Source organism: Melozone crissalis, unplaced genomic scaffold, assembly GCF_028551555.1.
Source record: "Melozone crissalis strain CALT ecotype California unplaced genomic scaffold, PUWL_Pcris_2 ptg000006l_1, whole genome shotgun sequence".
Taxonomy (NCBI): domain Eukaryota; kingdom Metazoa; phylum Chordata; class Aves; order Passeriformes; family Passerellidae; genus Melozone; species Melozone crissalis.
The window spans coordinates 52,664,482-52,684,867 of NW_026535784.1; the positions used below are offsets into that span (position 1 = coordinate 52,664,482).

Below are 20,386 nucleotides of genomic sequence, written 5' to 3' on the forward strand. Positions count from 1 at the left end.
TGAAAATATTTACTGTTTAGTTCTCTGCTCTGTATCTTTTATACTATGAGTGTTTCCCCTCCTGTCCTGTGCCAGCATGAGCCTTAGTCCTGTGGGATGATTGCTCTAGTAATGAGTTGTAGTTTTAAGGCCAAGCGTGTAGTTTCTGCATCAAGGTATTTTTAAGTGAGGCAGGCCTGAGAAAGTGCTAAGAACTGTAATTGTTGTTGACTGAGAAGAAATGACAGAAAGGGGACACTACAGATGTCTTCTCTTGAGCAGGGCATTTTTTCAGGAATAGGCTGTGTCCTGGGTTTAAGAAGAGCTGTGCATGAGAGAGGAATGGGGTTTGTGTGGTTAAGTGGTTTTGATTTTAAAGGAATGCATGCTGTTGTACACTGTACTTCAGAAACAGATTAGCAAAGTAAATAGGATCACTGGAGCTTAAAGCAGCTTTACTTTTGGATGGCACCTTCATTAATATCTTTTGCCTACAGAAGCAGTCAATGATGTACACAAGCATCTTACCCCTTGTTGCACAAGGTGATTGGAGTGGGGGTAGAAACCTTCCCTGCTGTGACAGCCACCACAGCTGCTGAACATTAAGAATTACTTTTTGCTGTGTTATTTTTTTCTTATTACTTTTTATTACTAAAAAAAAATTACTTAAAAAAAAAAATTAAAGATCTCTAGAATGGTGGCCTTAGGTGTAATTGAGTGATAATTCCTTCTTCAGTCTTCCCAGAGTCTAAAAGAACTGTCTGCCAACAAGTGAGGCCCTGAGCTGTGTAGTGTACATGGGCAATATTTCATTTCCTAAGCCCAGAACTCAGTTGTACCAGCTAGGTCTTGTCTGCTGGGGTGAAAATGGTGTTTGCCACTCAAACCCAGCTGCTGGGCCATGAACCTGCTGTAGAGTGCAGAGTTCACCATTATCTTATCAAACTTGCTCGGAAAATATTTCTGTGGAAGTTTGCTGTTGTGTTGAGTGATGTGATTCAGCTTAGTTAGAGCATTTCCTCCTCTGTGTAAATTTTAGGTAAATTTTAATTTCGGTGTGATCCCCTCAGATGAAGGCTTCCCTCAGCTTGATTTATAGACTTGGATTTATAGACTCTCATATGCCAGTGGTACCCACCCTCTTTCTAATGGAAATTAAGGTTAAGCACCAAAGGGCAGGTAGAAATTTCCTACTTCTAGGTTTTCTAGTTGCTTTTCTTCCTAATCTGTCTTGTTTTTTGGGAGTTTGTTTCCTGTAACACAGATGTGCTCCGTAGGTATGGGATTGCTCAGGGAGGGGTTTGGCTGCTGGTGCACTTGCTGGAAATGCAGAATTACAGCTTCTGGAGGGAGGTTTGTGCTGGTGTCAGCCATGCAGTTTCAAATGCCTGTGTACTCTGTAATTGTGGAACAGAAAGGACAAAGGGAGAGGAGGGCCTGCTAATTACTAATAGTAATGTAAGTTACTGTGTGAGCACATATCCTCAAAGGTAATTGTCTATGCATGTTTTTCCTTTGGAATCTTTTTGCTGAACACATTTATTACAGAGATAAGCCCAGCATTTCGTGCTGAATCTAAACTATCAGTATCATTTGAAAGCAGTTTCGTTTTCTGGGTTCTTTGGAGTTATAGCTGTTGCCTAAAGTGTGGTTTCTGTGCACAGCTGTCTAACAATAATAGGACACAAGGAAAAAAAACAGGAAAAGTATGATTTTAAGTCCTCAAATTAAGAGCCTTACAATGCTTTTGGAAGTGAGACTTAACATGTTGCTCTCTCTCAACTGTTATTTCCCTGATATGTAGAAGGCTACAAATATCACATTTCCCAACGTGTTAATGTGTTTTAAATAAAGCACTGACATGGCTGGCAGCACGTTTCAGCATTTGTCTGATGTCTTCCCCAAATACTGTCTGTCTCAGAAGCACTGTGAGGATAAATTAGGACGGGAGAGAGTGCCGTAGGTTGCTAAAAAGTGTGGGATTTTACAGTTACATAGGTAAATAGGTATCTGTATTGTATCCTTAAAAGACACCTCAGAGGGGAATTTGAGGCCTTTCTAGTCTGTTTTCCAAAGAAAGGAGGCTTATGCTTCTTTTTTAACTTCCTGTCAAATGTGGTCAATATATATATTCAGGAAGTCAGCTTTCATTAGTTCTCTTGCTCACAGAGGAACTTCTGGGGCATTGAGAGTCCAAGCTGAAATATTTCTTATTTTATATTCATGGATACTCTTGCATGAACTTTGGGATTCGTAGTGGTAAACACTTAGGATGGCACAAGGAGCTTGCAAGCCTTTGCTTTGTGTTTTGTGAATTGCACCATGTATTTGAATTTCAGAGAGAGGATTTAATCAGAAGAATGATTCAGATTTTCTCCACGGGTCACTTCTAATAGCAGCTCTATTCTGAAGAGATGGTGCTTGGAGTGACATCTGGATCATTTCCATTTCCCCTACAATCCTTTCTGTGCTTACTTTTCATGCCAAGTAAGGTCCTGGGCTGTGATTCTGTGGTTCTGATCTTCCAGATTCATCACTTCTCCTCAAGACAGGTTCTTGCTCTTGTTTTGCCCCACCTACTGAAAGTGTTTTCCACTGTTTGATATGAATTCAGACTTTTCCCCTAAGGCAAAAATGTTTCTATTTTATAAATCTGTCCTGAGCTCCATTAACCATTTCCTTAATGAAGTTTCCTGCACCTAAAAGCTATTTCACCATGTAGGCTTTGCAGAAGTATATTATAAAGTATTTAAGTCAAGTTAATAATCCTCTTTATCTTTCCTAGCCAGATTCTTAAACTGGTGATTGCAGATGAAGGGACATTTTTATGGATGCTTTGCCTGGTGTCATGGAGCTAAAGCTGGAAAGTACTAATTCAAACATAAAAAGATGCAGTAATTTTAGTAATTTTCTCTCCTTTTCTTTTGCAGTGCAATTTTCCAGAGAGCCAGGATGGCTAGAAGGCACATTAGATGGCAAGAGAGGACTTATTCCACAAAATTACGTTCAGTTTTTATAGCTTTGTGCATTGAACGCCAAGAAGGTGTACATGGTATCCATGGATTTTTGTTCTAGTCACTTGTCTCTACTTTTGTGACTGCTTTTAATCAGTGAAGAGCTGGACTATGGATTGAAGATTTTATCTGTAAAAAGACATTAAGTGTTGCCAAATATGAATTAGAAAAAAATGATTCTTTGAGGGTTGGAGGGGGGGGGCAAGAAAGAGGGATGGAGGGATAAGTTGATTTTTTAATAGGGGGCTTGTTTTTTCAGCTGTAAAAAGCAGTAGTAGTATGTTTGTTTGCAAGATAAATAGCTTTTGAAGTCAAGTATTTGGTTGATCTGTGACTCAAGTTAGTGTCCTGGAGATGATGCTTTGATAGCCACCATTTTTAACAGCATGTGAGGGTGCTGAGGCCCTGGCACAGGTTGCCCAGAGCAGCTGTGGATGCCCCATCCCTGGAAGTGTTCAAGGCCAGGTTGGATGGGGCTCTGAGCAACCTGCGCTAGTGGAAGGTGTCCCTGCCCATGGCAGGGGATTGGGAATAAATGGTCTTTAAGGTCCCTCCCTACCCAGTCCATTCTATGATTCTATGATCATTTTAGGTTTGGAAAATACTGATGGATAAAAAAAGCTATCATGCTGACAATTAAATTATATTTCAGAGTGAAATAGCCAGTGCAGAACAGACATCAGTAAGTAAAAATAATAGTTATCAAGACATGACATTTTTCAAATGTCTTCAAAGAGCACATTCGTTTATGTTGTGTGTATGATTTCATTTATTTTATAAAGATAAGACACATGAACTTTTATTACAGACTCCTATATGTCATGGTTCCTTTGCTACTCAAAAATATCACTGTAAATGAAATAAAATGTTATTTGTTATTTGACTTGTCATTCCTATGTTGCAGAGTATTTTGCTCTGGTTCTGGAAGTTGTGGCATGAAATAATTATTGGCAGCTCTGTGCAGTTAGCCTCAAGCAGGCTCCAGAAGGGATGGGGAGCTTTCCTCAGACAGAATAGGCAACTCTGGAAATTCAAGCCAAAAGGGAAAAGAGAATCTTTGGCTATGGTGCTTTTGCATACTGGAGAATTCCAGCATTTTATCTGTTGTCTGTTTTAGCTGCTTGTTCACCTTGCCTGTCTTTCTTCCCTCTAATTGTCCACTCCAAGGTCTTATTGATGCCTCAAAATTTGTAGAACTTTAAAAAAGTTACATGCAGTTTATCATTAATTTCTCTATTTTTCTCTCCTTCAAGAAAGACAATAGAGAGGATGCAGGAAAGTGTGACAGGATGGCATGCTAATTCAGGCCCACTTATTTGTTAAACTGGACTCTGTGGATTTTGAGTCATTTACTGCAGCTCTACTTAGCTTGCAAGTTTTCCTAACAAATGAGATTAGTAAACAGTTAATGGTTAATGCTGCCTTGGGGTTGGGATGGCTTCTTCCCCCTAGGATTTAACTCCATGCCATGAATTTGTTCCTTTGCCTGGGCTGCACAGACCACTGGAGTATGCACAAATCACTTCCAGATGGAGCAATGGTGGGCCACGCCAGTACAGCTCTCCAGCACTGACCCTCATTGCTTGGAGGAGTTACATTTGGAGAATTCTCCTGGAATTGGAGCAATGACTCCCTGCTCCAAAGCTTTTAGGCAGTTCTTGTCTTGGCTAAGTGACCCAGGCACTGAAAATGACTTCTGACTGATTTGCTCCTTGATTCAGTGCTAGGGAAATAGCTGCACCAGTACTTGCAGCAGCAGCCTGCAGGTTTCTGTGCTCACATTCATTCACATGGCAAAGCTCCCTCCTGGCTGGGTCTCCTGTTGCCTGAGCCCACAGCTCTATCAACTCATCTGTGGCCTTGAAGTTTCATTCTGGAGGGAGGATGGTGTTTGTGTGCCAAACTCAGTTTTCATGGCTACCACTTGGTAGAAATGTTGAAAGGAGAGGGAGAATATAAATCTTTGGTGTTAGCCTTGCAGGTGTGGCAGCTAGGTATGCTGGCTTGTCAGATGGTGAAGCTCTGATAACTTGGAGCTTTCAAGCTTTGGAAGTTGCTTCCATTTGTTTTGTTGTTGTTTTAAACCTGCAGTTCATGTTTGATCTTGTTCTGGCTGCTGTCCTCCAAAATTCTCATTGTGCTGCTCAGCTCTAGCTCTGTGTGGTGGGGGCTTTTTTTCCTTATAACTGAGGTTGCTTAAAAAGGCAGATATATAAGAGAAGGAATAAGAGTCTTAGTGTCTCTTCCATCTAGTCCTGTGAGCCTGTTTTGCCTTTAGGTGAGATGTTTTGAGACTCCTGTTACTCCTGGAGCCATGCAGAACCCAAACAAGAAGAAAATTTTTCTCCTGAGAAGTGATACACTGAGCAGAGGTAACACTAATCCAGACTTTCTCACGTCCCAGCCGTTGTCTGAAGGCAGTGGTGTGAGCTGAGCCAGATCAGATCTGGCTTCCAGGCTAACCACAGTGCCTCTGAGGAATTCACTTGTGGGAACTGCTACCCACCAGATGGGTTTCCACATCAGCCCAGTTACACCAGTGCCAAGTACAGACTTGCACAGCCCAGTAGCCATGGCCAAGCTCGTTCTTCATCCTCGCTGCTGAGCAGAGCTGTGAACGATGCCCTTGGTACTGACTGCTTGGAAGTGGAGATTAAAAAATGAAATACAAAGGAAGTCAGGCTTTTGAGATTGCTTGCTTTCCTGAAGGTGGCCTTTAGGGCATGCCTCTTGTCTGGTAGCCACCTACCATGGCTTGGTAGATTTTGGAGGAGTGCAGTAATGTGCTGTTGAGACAGTAAGGAGGACAGGGGGTCCGTTCTGGAGAAAGCTGATTGCAGGATCCTTCTCTTGGCCTGGCAGCAGGATGGTCATTCTCCATGGCATGGCCTCTGTCCTCCTTCATGGAACTGCTCTCCTGTCACAGCTGGGGTCACAGAGGAGTTTATCCTTGGGTTGGGTTCCCTGCCCTTGCTCTGTGCTGGTTACTGTGGGCAGGGCCACAGACTTGTCAGTTTTCAAAAGCTGAAGCTGCTGATAGTGAATGCATGACATGGGCTGAAAATTAGTGTAAATTAGGAAAAAAAAACCAAACAAACAAAAAAAGCTTTTTATGCAAAATAGCTTTGGCCTTGCCATGACTGTGGGGCCAGAGATTGAATCCCTCAGGCTGGGGATGAAGGTTGGATGTGTTTGCTGAATAATTAATGGCCAAGCTGAGACTCCTGCCCAGCTGGGCTCAGCAGAAATCTATAGGCTGTAAGTCACTGGCCAGGGTGCAGTGCTGTGCCTTGGCCAGCATCACTTCCACTCTGCTGGGTGGAAAACCCTGGGGTTTTCAAACTGCTGAGGGTTAAGTATTTTCCCAGCTGATCTTCATGGTAGGTTTCCTTCTGATGCCATCTTTTATGAGTGAAAGAAAAATCTCATTAGCTGATTTATCTGTCCTGTAATGAAAATACAGCTGCCACACTGCTTGCAGCTTTTGCTACCCAAGCCTCTAATTGTGTCACAGAAGAGATTTGGGCAGAAACTTGCCTTCCTTAATGCTGTTCCCTGTTCTCTTAACCCATTTCACAATTCTTACCTGGTTTGCAGTTTAAGGAGAAAAGTTGCTGACAGAGGGCCTGTGTAGGCTGTAAATGCACCAGTGCTAAACTGGGTTTCACTGAAAGTCTTCACTGGAGTTTCACCTCTTCAGCTGAATGTGCCTTGGACATTGTTTTCTACATCAGAGTCCAACAGTCTGCCCTCATCTGTCCTTGCAGTAGCCACAGGTAAGTCCCAAATAAACTTCACCCTGTCAACATCTACAATTAAAGTAAGAACACCTCAAAAACCTTATGGCAGGGCATGGTATACCAAGCACAATCTGTGACAGGAAAGAGCATTTTTTCCACTCCTTTCTTAGTAATATTGTACTCCTCATGAACTCCCAGTCTCTGCAGATACCTGAGTGCCCCAGCTTGAGGTCAGGTTACAAGTTTTATTATGGTTTTAAGTAGTGATAGCATCGTCTTATTTCTAGAACAGCAAATGACAGATGCATCTGCTTGTAAGCATATGGGAAATTTTTCTTAACACTGCTGATCCCCTACTATTCTTTCCTTCTGACAATTCAGCAAAGAGAAAGCAGGTGCAGGGATTTTTTGGCAATAAAAAAGTTCACGCAACTTTGTTATTAAAAGACCAAAATGCAATGAAATGGTGTTTTTACACCACAGACCAGGCTTTGTGCAGAACTTGGTGGTGAATTGCTGAGAGAGTGTCCAGAACAGAATAAGATAAGAATAAGAAGGGGCAATAAAACTCCTGCTATCTTACTGTAATTACAACTGGAGAAGGTCTGACCCTGAGAAGGCAGGGTCAATGGGGAGACCTTGTGTATATAAAACAGAATTTCTCTCAGGGCAAGAGGGATTCACTAATTTTGGTCACTGGGAAGAGCAGCAGGAGGTTAACAAAAACTGAAGCCCAGACTGCTCTGGCCACTGAGGGTTTGTTTCTTCCAGTGGGATGCCCAGAGCAGTATCAGCACAGGTTTGCCAAGCCCAGGGAGGCAGGAGCAGTGAACCACCCTGCTCATGTTGGGCATTCCCTGCCCTGCAGCCTGAGCAGCTGCTCCTGCCCGGAGCCACGACACCCGGAGCTGGCAGGGATTGCTGGAACCACCACTCCCCTGGCTGGGGAGAGATGCTGCAGGGCATTGCAAGTTACTTTATGTTGAAGTGTTCATGTCCAGGTGAAATGGGGCTCTGGGCACCTGGTCTAGTGGAAGGTGTCCCTGCCCAAGGCTGGAGGTTGGAACTGGGTGATCTTTAAGGTCCCTTCCAACCCAACCCACTCTTTGGTTCTGCACTGTTCCTGCACGAGCAGAAGGCTTGCCTCTAGGGATATCACTGCACCAGCAGCTAGCTGAGATTAAAATGCAAGAAATACTTGCAATCAAACCAGTTTAATTCATGTATATTTGTACAATTTGTATAAAAAAAAGGAAAAAAAAAGAAAAATAGGTACTTGCAGACATTAACATAAAGACCAAACAATATTTTCTATTTATTTAAAAAGCTTTAAACATACAGAAGCAAACCCCTAATTATAAATGCATCATTATGCATAGATTTTACTGTTTACACCATACTGCTGGCTGCTTTTTTCATCCAGGAATCTATTTAAACTCCAAGAATTCTTAAACATTCCTCTGAGCTTCCTGGCCTCAGAACTGCTGTCTGTCTTATCAAGTCATTGACCTCCAGCTGAAAACATTGCTCTAAAAAAAGTCAAATCTTTAATAAACAATTAAAAGTGCATTAACTGTAGAATTTTTAATTTCATAAATGTTTAAACAAGTCAGTGAAAAACACCACCCTGTGAATTAGCTTTTTGCATGATTGATTGTAAAGTATCTTTTTAATAAGATTTTGATATTGCAAACTTTAGTCTTTTCTATTTTACTCCGTGCAACTGCTCAGTGGCACGATGTGTAGTATTCCTGAAATACCCACTGCAGTACATTACACTATTTTACATTTTAACTGTGTATACAATGCTCTTGCTGCATATCCCTGTTCCTTCTTACAACAAAATAATTTAGCTCGATGAACAAAAGCCCACTTTCTAAAAGCTGTTATAGTTTGTCTTGTATTTTGCAGGAGACAAATGCCTATTTCATTCTAAACAAATTCAAAAGAACTTCCCGGTAGCTAAAAACTAGGGCTGGGTTTTGTGGTTTCTTTTTCTTTTTTCTGTACACAGGTTTAGATAAAAAAAGTGATGGCTATTCTGCTTAAGTGTCCTTGATAAGAGAATACTGCCTCTTACAACATCTATATCCAATTGTATCTATTACTTCAATGATGTCTAGCAAAAAAATAATAATCAATGAATGGTTTCATAAACAACAGGTGATTAAAGTAAAGGATTTATTATAATCTGCTTACAGTTGTTTGCAAAGACAGACATACGTTTTTGCATAAAGATATAAATTGCTTTTTAAAACTAATTTAGTGTGTTTAATTATATGAAGTTTCTGTGAATTATGAATTGTACCAAACCAAGATTAAAAGTAATAAGGTACAAAAATAGGAGCAAACAGACAACAATTTGGACTGGGACAGGCATTTAACAGTGAAGTGTAGAATATGGCTTTGCTATTTTAGTCAAGCAAAGTTACTCTGAGACAGAAAAGGAGGCAGTAACTTTGTTAATATAAAAAGCTGCTGCAGACTGTATTCACCCAGAACCTGGCTTTGAAATCTTCTATTTTAGACTTTAAAAAAAAAACCTAAATGAATGGATGTATGACTGTGTCTTTACTGTAAACAACCAGTCTGCATGCTGTATATCACACGTTGGAAGTTTGGCTTTCATATTGCTGTGCAGGTCAGTATTTAAAGATCTGCCTATGAATTAGACTTCCAAAATGCAAATAATATATGTATGTATATATTTATATATAAAAAACCTCTCTGAATACAGTCTTTACAGATTTACCATTGCATAAGGCAGGTGTCATTTAAAAAGACAAGTAGCGTTGACTGTCTTCAGTGCACCACAGTGCACCTCCAAATTTGAGTTCAGAAAGGGTGTAGAATTCTTAATTTGACCGCCATTGACAAGAAATGCTACATTCCAACCGGCCAAGGGACACACTATAGCTCAAAAATACCAGTGGCACCCAGAGAGAACACTACAGATTAGGACTCTGAAAAACTATTCTATTTAAACATGAGCATATGGTAGCAACAGTTGAGCCTCAGAAAAGTTCACCTGTCCTCTATTCTACTCCAAAATCTTGTAGTTGCTTATAAATTGTGAAATAGTGAAAATCACCTCAAAAATTCTCTTCTTTGCAGTCTTATTCTAGAGAAAACATTTTTGAGACAAAATCAGACCAACTGAGTTGAACTTGTAGTGTGAACATTTGTCTTCTTGGATGTATCCCGATTATTACAAAAATGCTTACAAAATTACAGACACTTTTAGTTTATCACTAAAAATTCTACTCAGCTTATCTGCCCTTATCATCCCTCACCATCCCTCTCACCAGTACAAATCTCCTTGATATACTTACTGTAATGATCTGCATGTTCCCTTCAGCATAACCAGAGATCAATCTCCCCCATCTGAAATAATAATCTGACCTTTTAAGATGTTTTATAGATCCAGTATTCAAAGGAAAAAAACAAAACCAAAACCAAACAATCTGGGAAACCTTAGTAAAAAAAAGAAAAATCATTCAACATGTTGCTTGCCCCTGTTCCCCTGAGAGAGAATGGGAATAGAGGACAAGAACTCACTAGATCATTAAGCTGGCAAAAGCTTTGGAGAGAGACCATAATTTGTCTTGTTAAATGAAACCTTGGTAAAGTGGCAAACACAAAAATGTGTAGTTTCCTACAGATATATGAAGCAGGAGTTCTAAGATGTGCTCAGGTCACATACGTTTGCAATAGAGACAAAAGGGGAGGAAAATAGAGAGAGAAATAGAAAGGCTTAAAACACAACTGAAAAGGTTAAGCGTGGTTATTTACAACAGATACTGTAGGATGGTAAATTAGATATGATGCTAAAAAAGGCACAGCTTTCCCTTTCTTAAATACACTGTAAACGGTTCATTATGCATGCAGAACATATCACTTTACAAAAAAATTACCTTGTTTGTTTAGACAAAGATAGTACTTAAATAGTCTCCAGCAAAATAGAGTTCTTTCAAAAATACTTTCCCGTTCATCCTATTAACCATTAAAGATTTTTTGTCTCATTTACAAAAGTTCCTTACACCTTATTTCAGGTCCTTCACAATTTATACATACAGCAATGTACAGTACAGCAAAAGACTGCAAAAAATTATTTGTAAAGCCAGCACAATAGATACTATAAATTGATACCAGGGCATTTGTTTTTCACATCTTATCCTTTTGAATTAAATAGTAAATGGACACTTAACACAGTGTATATCATCTATGATGGGATAACATGGGATAACAAATGCCACAGGTGGGGATAACAGTATTCCACACCAAATGTTCTGTTATTACTTTACACGTTAGGGTTTGTGTTTGTGTATATATGTGTGTGTATATATATAGCTTTTGTTTGTAATTTTTTTTTGGTTTTTTTGTTTTTTTTTTTTTTTACAAGAAAAGAATATTAATGCCCCATATTGACTTTACGTTTTATGTGCAAACCAAGGGTAAGCTTTAAAAAGTTCTCATTAGTTCTCGAACCCTTTTAAAACAAGCAAACAATACCAGAAACTACATGGCATATTTAAAACTCCATCTGTTAAAATATCAAAATCAAAGAGTTATTGACTAGATATGGCTTTTCATCCAGAGGAACAGGAACATTTTCTAAGTGTTTGAGGGTTATGGGGTAATTTCCAAACATCTAGGTCTTGCCAAATCCGAGTCAACTGCTTTCCATTCCCCCAAACCCTTCGTATGATTTTAGACTATTCAGAGACTGCTGAACAAGTGTAAAGAGCATGTTTAAAATATGGTTTCTTGGGTCCTTCATGGGTGTGGAATAACACAGGGAAACTTAAGGCAAAGTTCTTCCATTTAAGACATTTTCTATCACTTCCTGTGAAAGTACAGGGGCTTGGCATTCCCAGATTCCACCTTTGGTAGCTGGTCACTGATGATTTCCACCAGCATGGCTGGAAACTCTACTTTCAGTGCCTGAGACTCTCGGAAGGTGTAGAAGCAGAATTCCAATAAGTCACTAACAAGCTGAAATACAGAAAGAAACACTTTTTAGGAAAAACACTGGTATTTTTGCAAATACCACAAACAAATACCATCTTACTCTGACCTGACAGTCCATTTGGAGCGGTTATAAAGCAAACAAAAGAACCCAAATGCCAAAGGGCTACTTGACTCATTAAAAATCAGCAAACTAGGGAAACCCAAGAGACCACAGATTGGATTTTTCAGCCTAGCTGCACTTTTCCTTTCACTAACAGCAACTGGCCACCACGAAAACTCCAGGTCTACAGAAATAAAGGCTTCTGCCCTGGAGGAAAAGATCAGCCATAAACTATTGTATCTCTCAGCTTCAGCTGGATACACATTCATTAAATCAGATTATTTGGTTAACTTCAGTGCATTCTCCAGGGCCCACAGCCTACAACTGCCAGAGCAGCTGATGTTTGCAGCTCAACAACACAACTGCTGCGTGACACGGTGGCATTTCAGGTTTTACAGAGACACAGTCTACAGGTTTTTGGTGGCTGTGACCTAAATGCATCTCCTAAAGCATTACAGTATGTTGGACCTTCCCAATCTTTAAGACATGTGAAGGAATGAAGCACATCCAGGTTTCAGTGAGTGTGTGAACTTCAAGTGCAGTTCACACACTGTTTTGTGATTGAAGGAAAAAGCCTCTGCTATTTAAAAATCTAAGTGTTAAATTAATTTTGTGGCCTCATGTCCTTGCAGAGGACTTGAAACACTTCTGCTTGTGTAGTTTATCAAACATAAGTTTGTCATTTCAATTCTTACCATGCAGAATTGTACTTTGCCATAAAGCCCCTGTTAAAGATAGAGCAAATAAAGGTGTACTTCTGGAAGGCAGAAAAGGAAATGAATAAAAAAATATGGGCAGCAGCATTTCCATCCTGAAGCACCATACTTTATTGCTCATTTTCAGGACTTTGACAGCTGTTCTTGCAAACATGTAAGCAGTTTATGAACAGCCCAGAGAAGTGCTGAGATCACTCAAACACATGACTCGCTGCTATTGAGCCCTACATGAGTCTGCTTGCTGGGGCTTAGGTCACTGCTGATGATCTGGCATGTCATGAAGCAACACTAATTAATTAAACAGATGCATGCTAAATAAGTAGCATAGACATAATCTGGTTTTCAAGGAAAAACTGCTGATGTTCAACGGTTCACTTTACCCATGAGGAGGAGGTTGTTACTGCATATCTCCTGCCCCAAAAATACTCTAAACAGCACAAAACCAAAGTGAAGGAAACTGTGTCTTGGTGTGATTGGCACTCCCTCCTCCCTGCCTCTAGCATCAAACACCAGTCCTAAGCAAAGTAAGACAATGACCCTGTGAATGTGCTCCTTTTCCTAAACTTTGTTCACATCACTGAATGTGAGAGGGGGTTGGGATCACCTCTGTCCCACTGCCTTTGGTGCCGCTTGAATTCCTACCTCATCACGTCTGTGTGGAGCCTCTGGATTCAGTGAGACAGGTCACAGGAAATCCTACCTAGAAACTACTAATGCTGACTTCTTTGCAAGCTTTTAGCTGTACCAAGTACACATTTACCTCTGGTGAATATGTAGACAGGGGAAATGCAAAATAACACTAACGAAGGAAGCATAATCTACTCTATTCCATAAAAAAGTCAGCAGTCCAGTGGGTGAAAACCAGCATGTGATCATGGATACAATCACAGCACAGCACACTAAGAATCTCACCACAGAGCAGAATGGTTAAGTTTGCACAACAGTTTAAAAGAAAATCCCTAGAACCCTCCCATCATGTCATACTTGGGTTGAAGGATAAGGATAATGTATTTTCTATACCTAAGGATAATATATATTCTATACCTAAGGATAATGTATTTTCTATCACTATTTAGTCTGCTAAAACTTTTGTTCCACTTTCTTAAGCTATCAGCTTTAACACACATCACAACAATCGTCCACATAAAGAAAAAGGGAGGACAGGGAAGCATGTGTGTCACACCTGTGACCCCACGTGTCACCAGGACCACGGGATTGCAGTCAGCATCTTTTAAACTCCAGCCTTGAAAGCTGCGTGCTTCTTGGGACTGGGAAAGCATTAATTTAAAATAAAGAGGAAAAATGTGGCAGAATTGAAAGCCAGCTCAGAAGTACGAAAATGTAAACACTGTGCTAAGGTCAGACAGCTAAAGCTGTGAGACCAAGAGCTGAGCCATGAGCAGGCTATTTTCTGCAGGTGTGCTCCCGTGCATTTTCAAAAGCACCAGCCCCCTGCCAGCTCAGCAGCCTTGGCATGTGGATGCACTGAAAGGATGAAAAGCTCAAGTCCCACAGGCCATGTTAATTTTGAAATGTAAGTCCTTGCTTCTGCATCCCAAACAACATTTATATGATGGAGTTTTGATTTGTAACAGGTAAATAATTTAGATGATCTTCTGCTTTAAAAGAGAATTTCCCTCTTCAGTAAGGATATCAAAAAGTTTGTTTTCTCTTGGAACACACAAGCTCTGTCTTTGCAGTGACTGTCACCACAGGTGACAAGCAAGGTAACACGAGCTATCCAGCACCTCTGAACGTGCCTTATGAATTTCCTAGATCAAATATACTCCTGGTTGTTCTTTAAAGCCTTGTAAAATCCCTGCGCTCTCAGAACTCCTGACTACACTTTAGCTGACCACTCCTACCCTCCACTTCTGGTGGTTCATACTGGAAAAGCTGGTGGAAAAGCTGGGAGCTCCCCCACTCCAGCAGTGGGACAGACAACTCCAATTTAGCAGTGAGAGTGAAAGCTCTGCTGTTTGCACAAGCAGTACAATGGTGACTAGAAACATCCTGGCTTCTACAATCTCAGTCTCCTGAAGCACACTTCTGAAGACTTACAGCTTGGCAGTGCAGTTAAGGCCACAACTAAAACAATTCCCAATTCTCTCATCACTACCCCTGCAGTGCGCTGCGTTTCAAACATTTCCAGGGCTACAGCAGTCTTAGCAATTCTGATACTCTTACCTAATCAATTTTTGCATTTGCATGCTGTATTGAGCACCTCTGAGAAATAGGAGTATTAATCAAATGTAATTTTCTGTTATTAGGGTGGGGTGTGTATAAAATGGACTTTTTCATGCATACTGTTCTTCATAATTAAAAAAAATGAATCCTTTAATGAAGTCCCTGAAGTCAATACAGTTAAAGTGACCTTTGAGCACTTGCCCCATTTTTACAGCAAAAAGAATTTATTTTAGTTTGGAAATCTCACCATGATGCCTGTGCATTTCGAGAAATGGTAAGAACATTGGATTTGCAAGGGTGCACATTTCTGTGCTTCTTTTTCTCCAAATTCTCTCAGAATCTCTGAGTGTGGTATGAAAGCCCTCAGTCACTCCTTTATCAGGAGCATCTCTGTGATTAAGCCTACTGAGACAGCAATTAAGACAGCAGTAGGGTAACAACACAATGCTGAGTAATTTCTTCCTATTATTAGCTACAGCTATTACTGTCAGAAACTTCTATGTTCTCCTATATTAAAAAAAAAAAAAAAAAAAAAAAAAGAAGACACTCCAAATTGCCTGTTTCTGTCCCTTTCAGGAATGGGTCTCTGCCCACCTAGCTCCTTCCTCACACAGCAGAGCCCTCAGTGAATTTAGGACTACTGTCCCTTCCTGCTTTTTCCACTTCATGCAGTGGATACAAAACTCCTGCTCCAACAACCAGGAAGGCTAAGGAAAACCACTGCCAAGCAGGTCTTGATTATTCCATTACCACTACACTTGTTTTTACTCCCAGTCCTATGAAAATCCCATTATGTAAAATAATTATTACTCCAAGGGCTCAGGAAGGAAGTTATTCCCTCTGGGATGGCTTACAGGCTGATTCTTGGAGATCCATATGTCCTTTGGTTACTCACAGTAGCCAGTTCTTAGCTGCCTAGGAAATCCTGAACTCTGACCCAAGAGTAAAGCCTTGTAAAGCCTTCCACCATCACAAGGAGTACAAGGGAAGACCAAGGGATAAAGCCTCTGGTTATACCTATGCAGAGAATTTGCCTCATGCTAGAAAGGAGTAAAAGGTGGATAAAATACATATGGATTAAGCACTAACAGTATCTGGCAGAGCAAACATGGACCCTGGTTCTGCCTGAGTATTTATCTGACTGAGGAACTGCACTCACTTTTTCACGTTTCCTTTATAACCACGTGCACACCCAAACCGCAGCACCTGACACCTGGATGTGCCACAGAAGAGCCTGAGTTCAACTCATGTTCTGTGCCTGGAGGATGCACCCACAGCATCACACAGCAATGAAACATCCTCATCCCTTGGCCAGCACAAACTTTGAGCCAAGTGTCCCTTGCTCTTCAACAGTAGCGGGGTTCTTCCCCAACAAACACCAACAAATGTGAAGGAAGAGGGATCCAACCATCACCAACTGAGCAAGACAACTCTCAGAGTAGCTTCTGTCTACATTAGGGAGCTGGGAATCAATTTCTCACTTGACAGATGCATATTAGCTGCCACAACACACACCTGGCACACTCCCACATGGCTGCTGCTCCGGGAGTAGAGGCTGGATCTATCCTCTCACTAAAGAGAGAAAATGCTCACCCAGAGAATTCAGGCACTGGGACCGGAACGAGGCTCCAAACTGCTCATCATCTGTGGGACACAACCTGGGCACATCAGTAGCAGAAATAAGTGTACCCAAAGGTGTTGGTGACAGCTGAGGGGCTCATCTGCAGCTTTGTATCTGTGGGATTAGGAACCTGCAGAGGCACATCTGCATCCAGCACAGCATCCCGTGCAGCCCTGCCCCCGGAGGATCCGTGCCCTTATTCCCACTGTCAGCTCTTTCAGCGAGTGAAATCCTGGCGCTCTCAGCCTATGGAAAGATCCACCTCAGCTATAAAGTATTCCCTTCAGGAACCATAAAAAATTAATTATTCAGCAGCATGAGCCTTAAAGAATTTATTTTTGTTTGGCAGAAAATGTCAACAAGCAAATGACAGCGCAGGGCGCTGCCTTGCCAAGGGGAAGGTTCACATTAGGGTTTAATGTCATGGCATCGAAACAAAAGCCCTCTTCACTCAAAGCCTGTTTAGTATCAGCCAGATTGAAACCAAATTCAGCTTTTGTTCTGCAAACTGCCTAACCATACACTACACAGTCTCTATATGAAACGAGACCTGCCATGCAAGATACAGCCCTTCCTGCCAAAGCCAACAGGAGATGCTGAGGAGGATCCAGATGAAGTTTCTGATACCATGTGCAGGACATCTGTTTCTAATGTTCCTGAGGGTGTTTGTCAGGCACTTCACCTCCATCCAAGTGCTGCATGTGCATCTCTCCCTGAAATGCCCACGGCCATTCACAGGCACAAGACCAAAACTTTCGGAGCCTAGGTAGAGAGGGACGCTGTCCTTGCTACACTGTGGTTCTTCAGGACATGATGCACATGAGCCACCCAAAAGAAGAGAAATACAATCGCTACAAGAAGGAAATACAGGATCATAGGATCATTAAGTTTGGAAAAGATCTCTGAGATCACAGAGATCACAGCTGTTATCCCAGCAGTGCCATGTTCACCACTAACCCATGGCTTCCCCACAGCACCATGCAGACAGAGAGTGGCAGGCAGGCTCCAGAGCCCAGCACAGGTGTGCACATGCACAAAACCCTCTTCATCTTGTCTGCCTGGGATGGGTTTCCATCTCTTATTTTTAAGGTGCTTTGAGACTTTATGGATCATTAAATAAAGTTGCTGATGTTTTCAAATACTTAAGTGCCTGCCTGGCCTTCTTGAAAATTTCTTATTTCCTCAGCTTGGCACTTTTCTACCTGCACATATGTTTGCTGTGTGGATGAATGATTTAGCATACTGAGCAATGTAAAACCATCTTGTTTGGGTTTTCTTTTTCTTCCTCATATTATATAAGCCAAGCATACTGTAATTTGATATTTCCACACACTGTATTTCATATATTCCTCAGACAGATGTCTTTATAAATGAGGTTGATGAAAGCAAGTCTGGAGGTGCAAAGGAGCAGGGTTCTTTATTGCTTGCCCCCACACTCAGGTAAAGTGAATTTCATGAGTGATGAGATGCTGCTCTGCTCAGATGGACAAGCTGGATGCAGCAGGAGGGCTGAACAAGCATGGATTGTGCACCAGCCCCTTCAGGCTTGCACTGAAAATGCCAATGCTGAGACTACAGCAGCATGTAAACATGGGGCCTCAGCTCCAGTTAGACTGTCCACCACCAAATATATTCTGACCCTCTGAAATTATAATGGAATAAGTTAAAAATACATAGGTGACAGCTGAGGAAGTGTTCCTCCCAGACTAAGGAAGCAAGCAGAAAATTTGCATTCACGTCGTTTGAACGGAGAAATTCTGCACTAACAGGCAGTGGGGAGAGAATATTAATTCTCACTTCTCATTAATATTATCACCAGTCTAAATTTATTCTGATGGATTTCAAAAACCAAAAAGCAAAAAAAAAAAAAAAAAAAGTTCTAAAGAGAAAAAAATAAACAAGTGCCCTTGTTGAACAAGTCTCCAGTATCATCTCTGAAAGGAAGCACTGTTTGGAGACAACTGGCCTTTCTAACAGAGACTGCTGACAATGAGACTTTCTTTAAAAAGTCCTTTGACTATTAAAACAAAAGTAATGCAAAAATAGCTTAATTAAAAATTAAATAAAATGCAAGAGCAGCCTGCTTCCTTTGGTTAGTTCAGCTCCCAATGGTTAATGCTGTGTTTTGGAAAATGTCTGTAGGACATGGGAGCGCTCTCAGTAAGCACGAGCCTGTCATCCAGTCACCTTAACCACACAAACACTCCAATTTCAGCAACAAATCAGACACTGCCTATCCTGAAGAGGATTAGAAAACTCCATAAATGCAGGGAGTTTTTATGCTGCCTCGAGGTTCAGATGTGAATTCTTGCAAATGATTTTATCACCCATTCCTTTTTTTTTCTCCACTAAAACACTACAACTTCCTTTGCTGGCACTGAGCAAGTGAAACCTGATCTCTGAAGAATGAGCTATTACTGCAGTACTAATAATACTCCCCCTGCCTCCCACTAAGGTTTGCAATGTTTTAATGAACAACAGAACAATATTTGAAAAATAATTCCATATGTACATTGTGTAAACAGACCTGAGGCTCTTACACCGATGTGACCTGAAGTGCACCGTACTGTACCGTCTCTGCAAAATGAAATTTAAGTCGAGCACAAAGATGTGCATTTGTATGCAGGCTCTGAAAGCAAGTGCTGTAGCTTCTTCATGCAGCAAAGATCCTTCCCTAACCCCATCCCAGCCAGGATGGAGCAGGGCAGTTTTCTCCTTTGCTGCAGTCTGCCAGTTTTTACTGGGAGGGTGGATTTTACTGCTGAGGGTGGATTTTACTGCTGAGAGCCCTTGTCTCATGTACCCAAACACAGCTAAAGGTCACTCTCACTGTCCCCAGGAGTCTCCCATCACTTGCTGCTCCATGGCACAGCTCTGGAGAGGATGGGTGCCAGCCTTGCTGGCCCAGGCAATGGGCTGGTCCCCAGGGAAATCTCAGGGGGCACTAGGAAAACCCTCAGCTTGAGGAGACCTTACCAGCTGGGTCACTCGTTTCCTCTGTAGAGGCTGCAGGCTCCCTCAGAGCAAGTTAAAGGAGATTCAGCCCTGCTGCTGCAGAGGTAAATTTTGCACTTACCATTTACAATGGCTAGAACCAGGTCACTCTCAGCTAAACAGCTCAACATTATGGACACCCCCTCTGGAATTTACCACACCTACCACAAGCACTCTGTCACTCTGGGCAGAGGATCAGCAGCCCAGGTGCTTTGAGACCAAACCTTTAGTTTCCTGTGTCATTCATCACCTCTCACACCTGAGACATGTAAAACACCTTGTGCTGAAATAAGGCAGGGCGGCAGAAATAACTCAACAAGGAATCTTCCACTTGAAAAGTTCAAATAAAGCTTCAAACACCCAGGATTGTTTCAAGGACTCAGTGCATCTTTTAAAGCCATCATGATTACAAACCCAGCTGTAAAAGATCAGCAAATGAATTCCGTGTTTATTGGCACGTCAGGCACGTTGGATGTGTAACACACTAACCCTGAACCCTTCACCTTTATGACTTCTACTTTCTTATTTTAACTTCTTAAGTTCATCTAACAACTTCTCTCAGATGTCCCTTTAAAAAGAATATGGCTGTTTTTTGTCTCCCTGTCAGTTAACACAATTAAAGACTATTTTTTTACCTTAAAGGAGAGATTTTTTGCTTAACTTTTCTGTGCTCCCTGAGGAGTTATACTTACATCATGCATGGAGTCAAGAAGTTTAGTCAGTTGGTAGAATCTCTGCCAGCTTTGCCCAGAGTTACTTGGACATTTAGTTACCATCTTCTTTAGTTCTTTAATGTAATTTGCCCTCATTTCTTCAAATGCAGCTTGGCTTTTGAGACCATCCTTGGGAACTGTCATTGAAAAGACAGTCTTAAATTAGTATTAACTGCATTGCTTATTCTTTTGATGTGCATACTTAAACAGTTACAGCAGTCAGCGGATGAAGGAATGAAACCTTTAAGCAAAGTCCGTAATTTTACAGACATTGGTGAGGGATCAACAACATCACACAGATTCTCAAGCGATTCAGGCATCCTCTCCAGATGTGTGATTGCAGGAGCTGTG

The 20,386-nt window shown here is 41.3% G+C and overlaps 2 protein-coding genes across 7 annotated transcripts in view; one reads left to right on the top strand and one right to left on the bottom strand.

The window, feature by feature from the left end:
* Positions 1-3,876, top strand: part of ARHGAP10 (Rho GTPase activating protein 10) — a 138,766-nt gene extending 134,890 nt beyond the window's left edge. The window contains exon 24 of one of the 2 annotated variants that reach the window (XR_008484389.1): positions 2,910-2,977. Coding sequence is in view for 1 of the 2 variants with exons in the window: in XM_054295641.1 (XP_054151616.1) it covers positions 2,910-2,998 (89 nt within the window). In the remaining variant the exon portion in view is untranslated. Of the gene's footprint in view, positions 1-2,909 lie in introns of both variants that reach the window. The other variant, XM_054295641.1, reaches the window with a different exon arrangement.
* A 5,024-nt stretch (positions 3,877-8,900) lies between these two features.
* NR3C2 (nuclear receptor subfamily 3 group C member 2) overlaps positions 8,901-20,386 on the bottom strand; it is a 188,960-nt gene continuing 177,474 nt past the window's right edge. For all 5 annotated transcript variants that reach the window (XM_054292668.1, XM_054292694.1, XM_054292679.1 and 2 more), the window contains 2 exons: positions 20,015-20,172; positions 8,901-11,728 (listed from right to left, as the gene is read on the bottom strand). In XM_054292668.1, the coding sequence (XP_054148643.1) occupies positions 11,573-11,728; positions 20,015-20,172 (314 nt within the window). In that variant the 3' untranslated portion in view covers positions 8,901-11,572. The remainder of the gene's footprint in view (positions 11,729-20,014; positions 20,173-20,386) is intronic.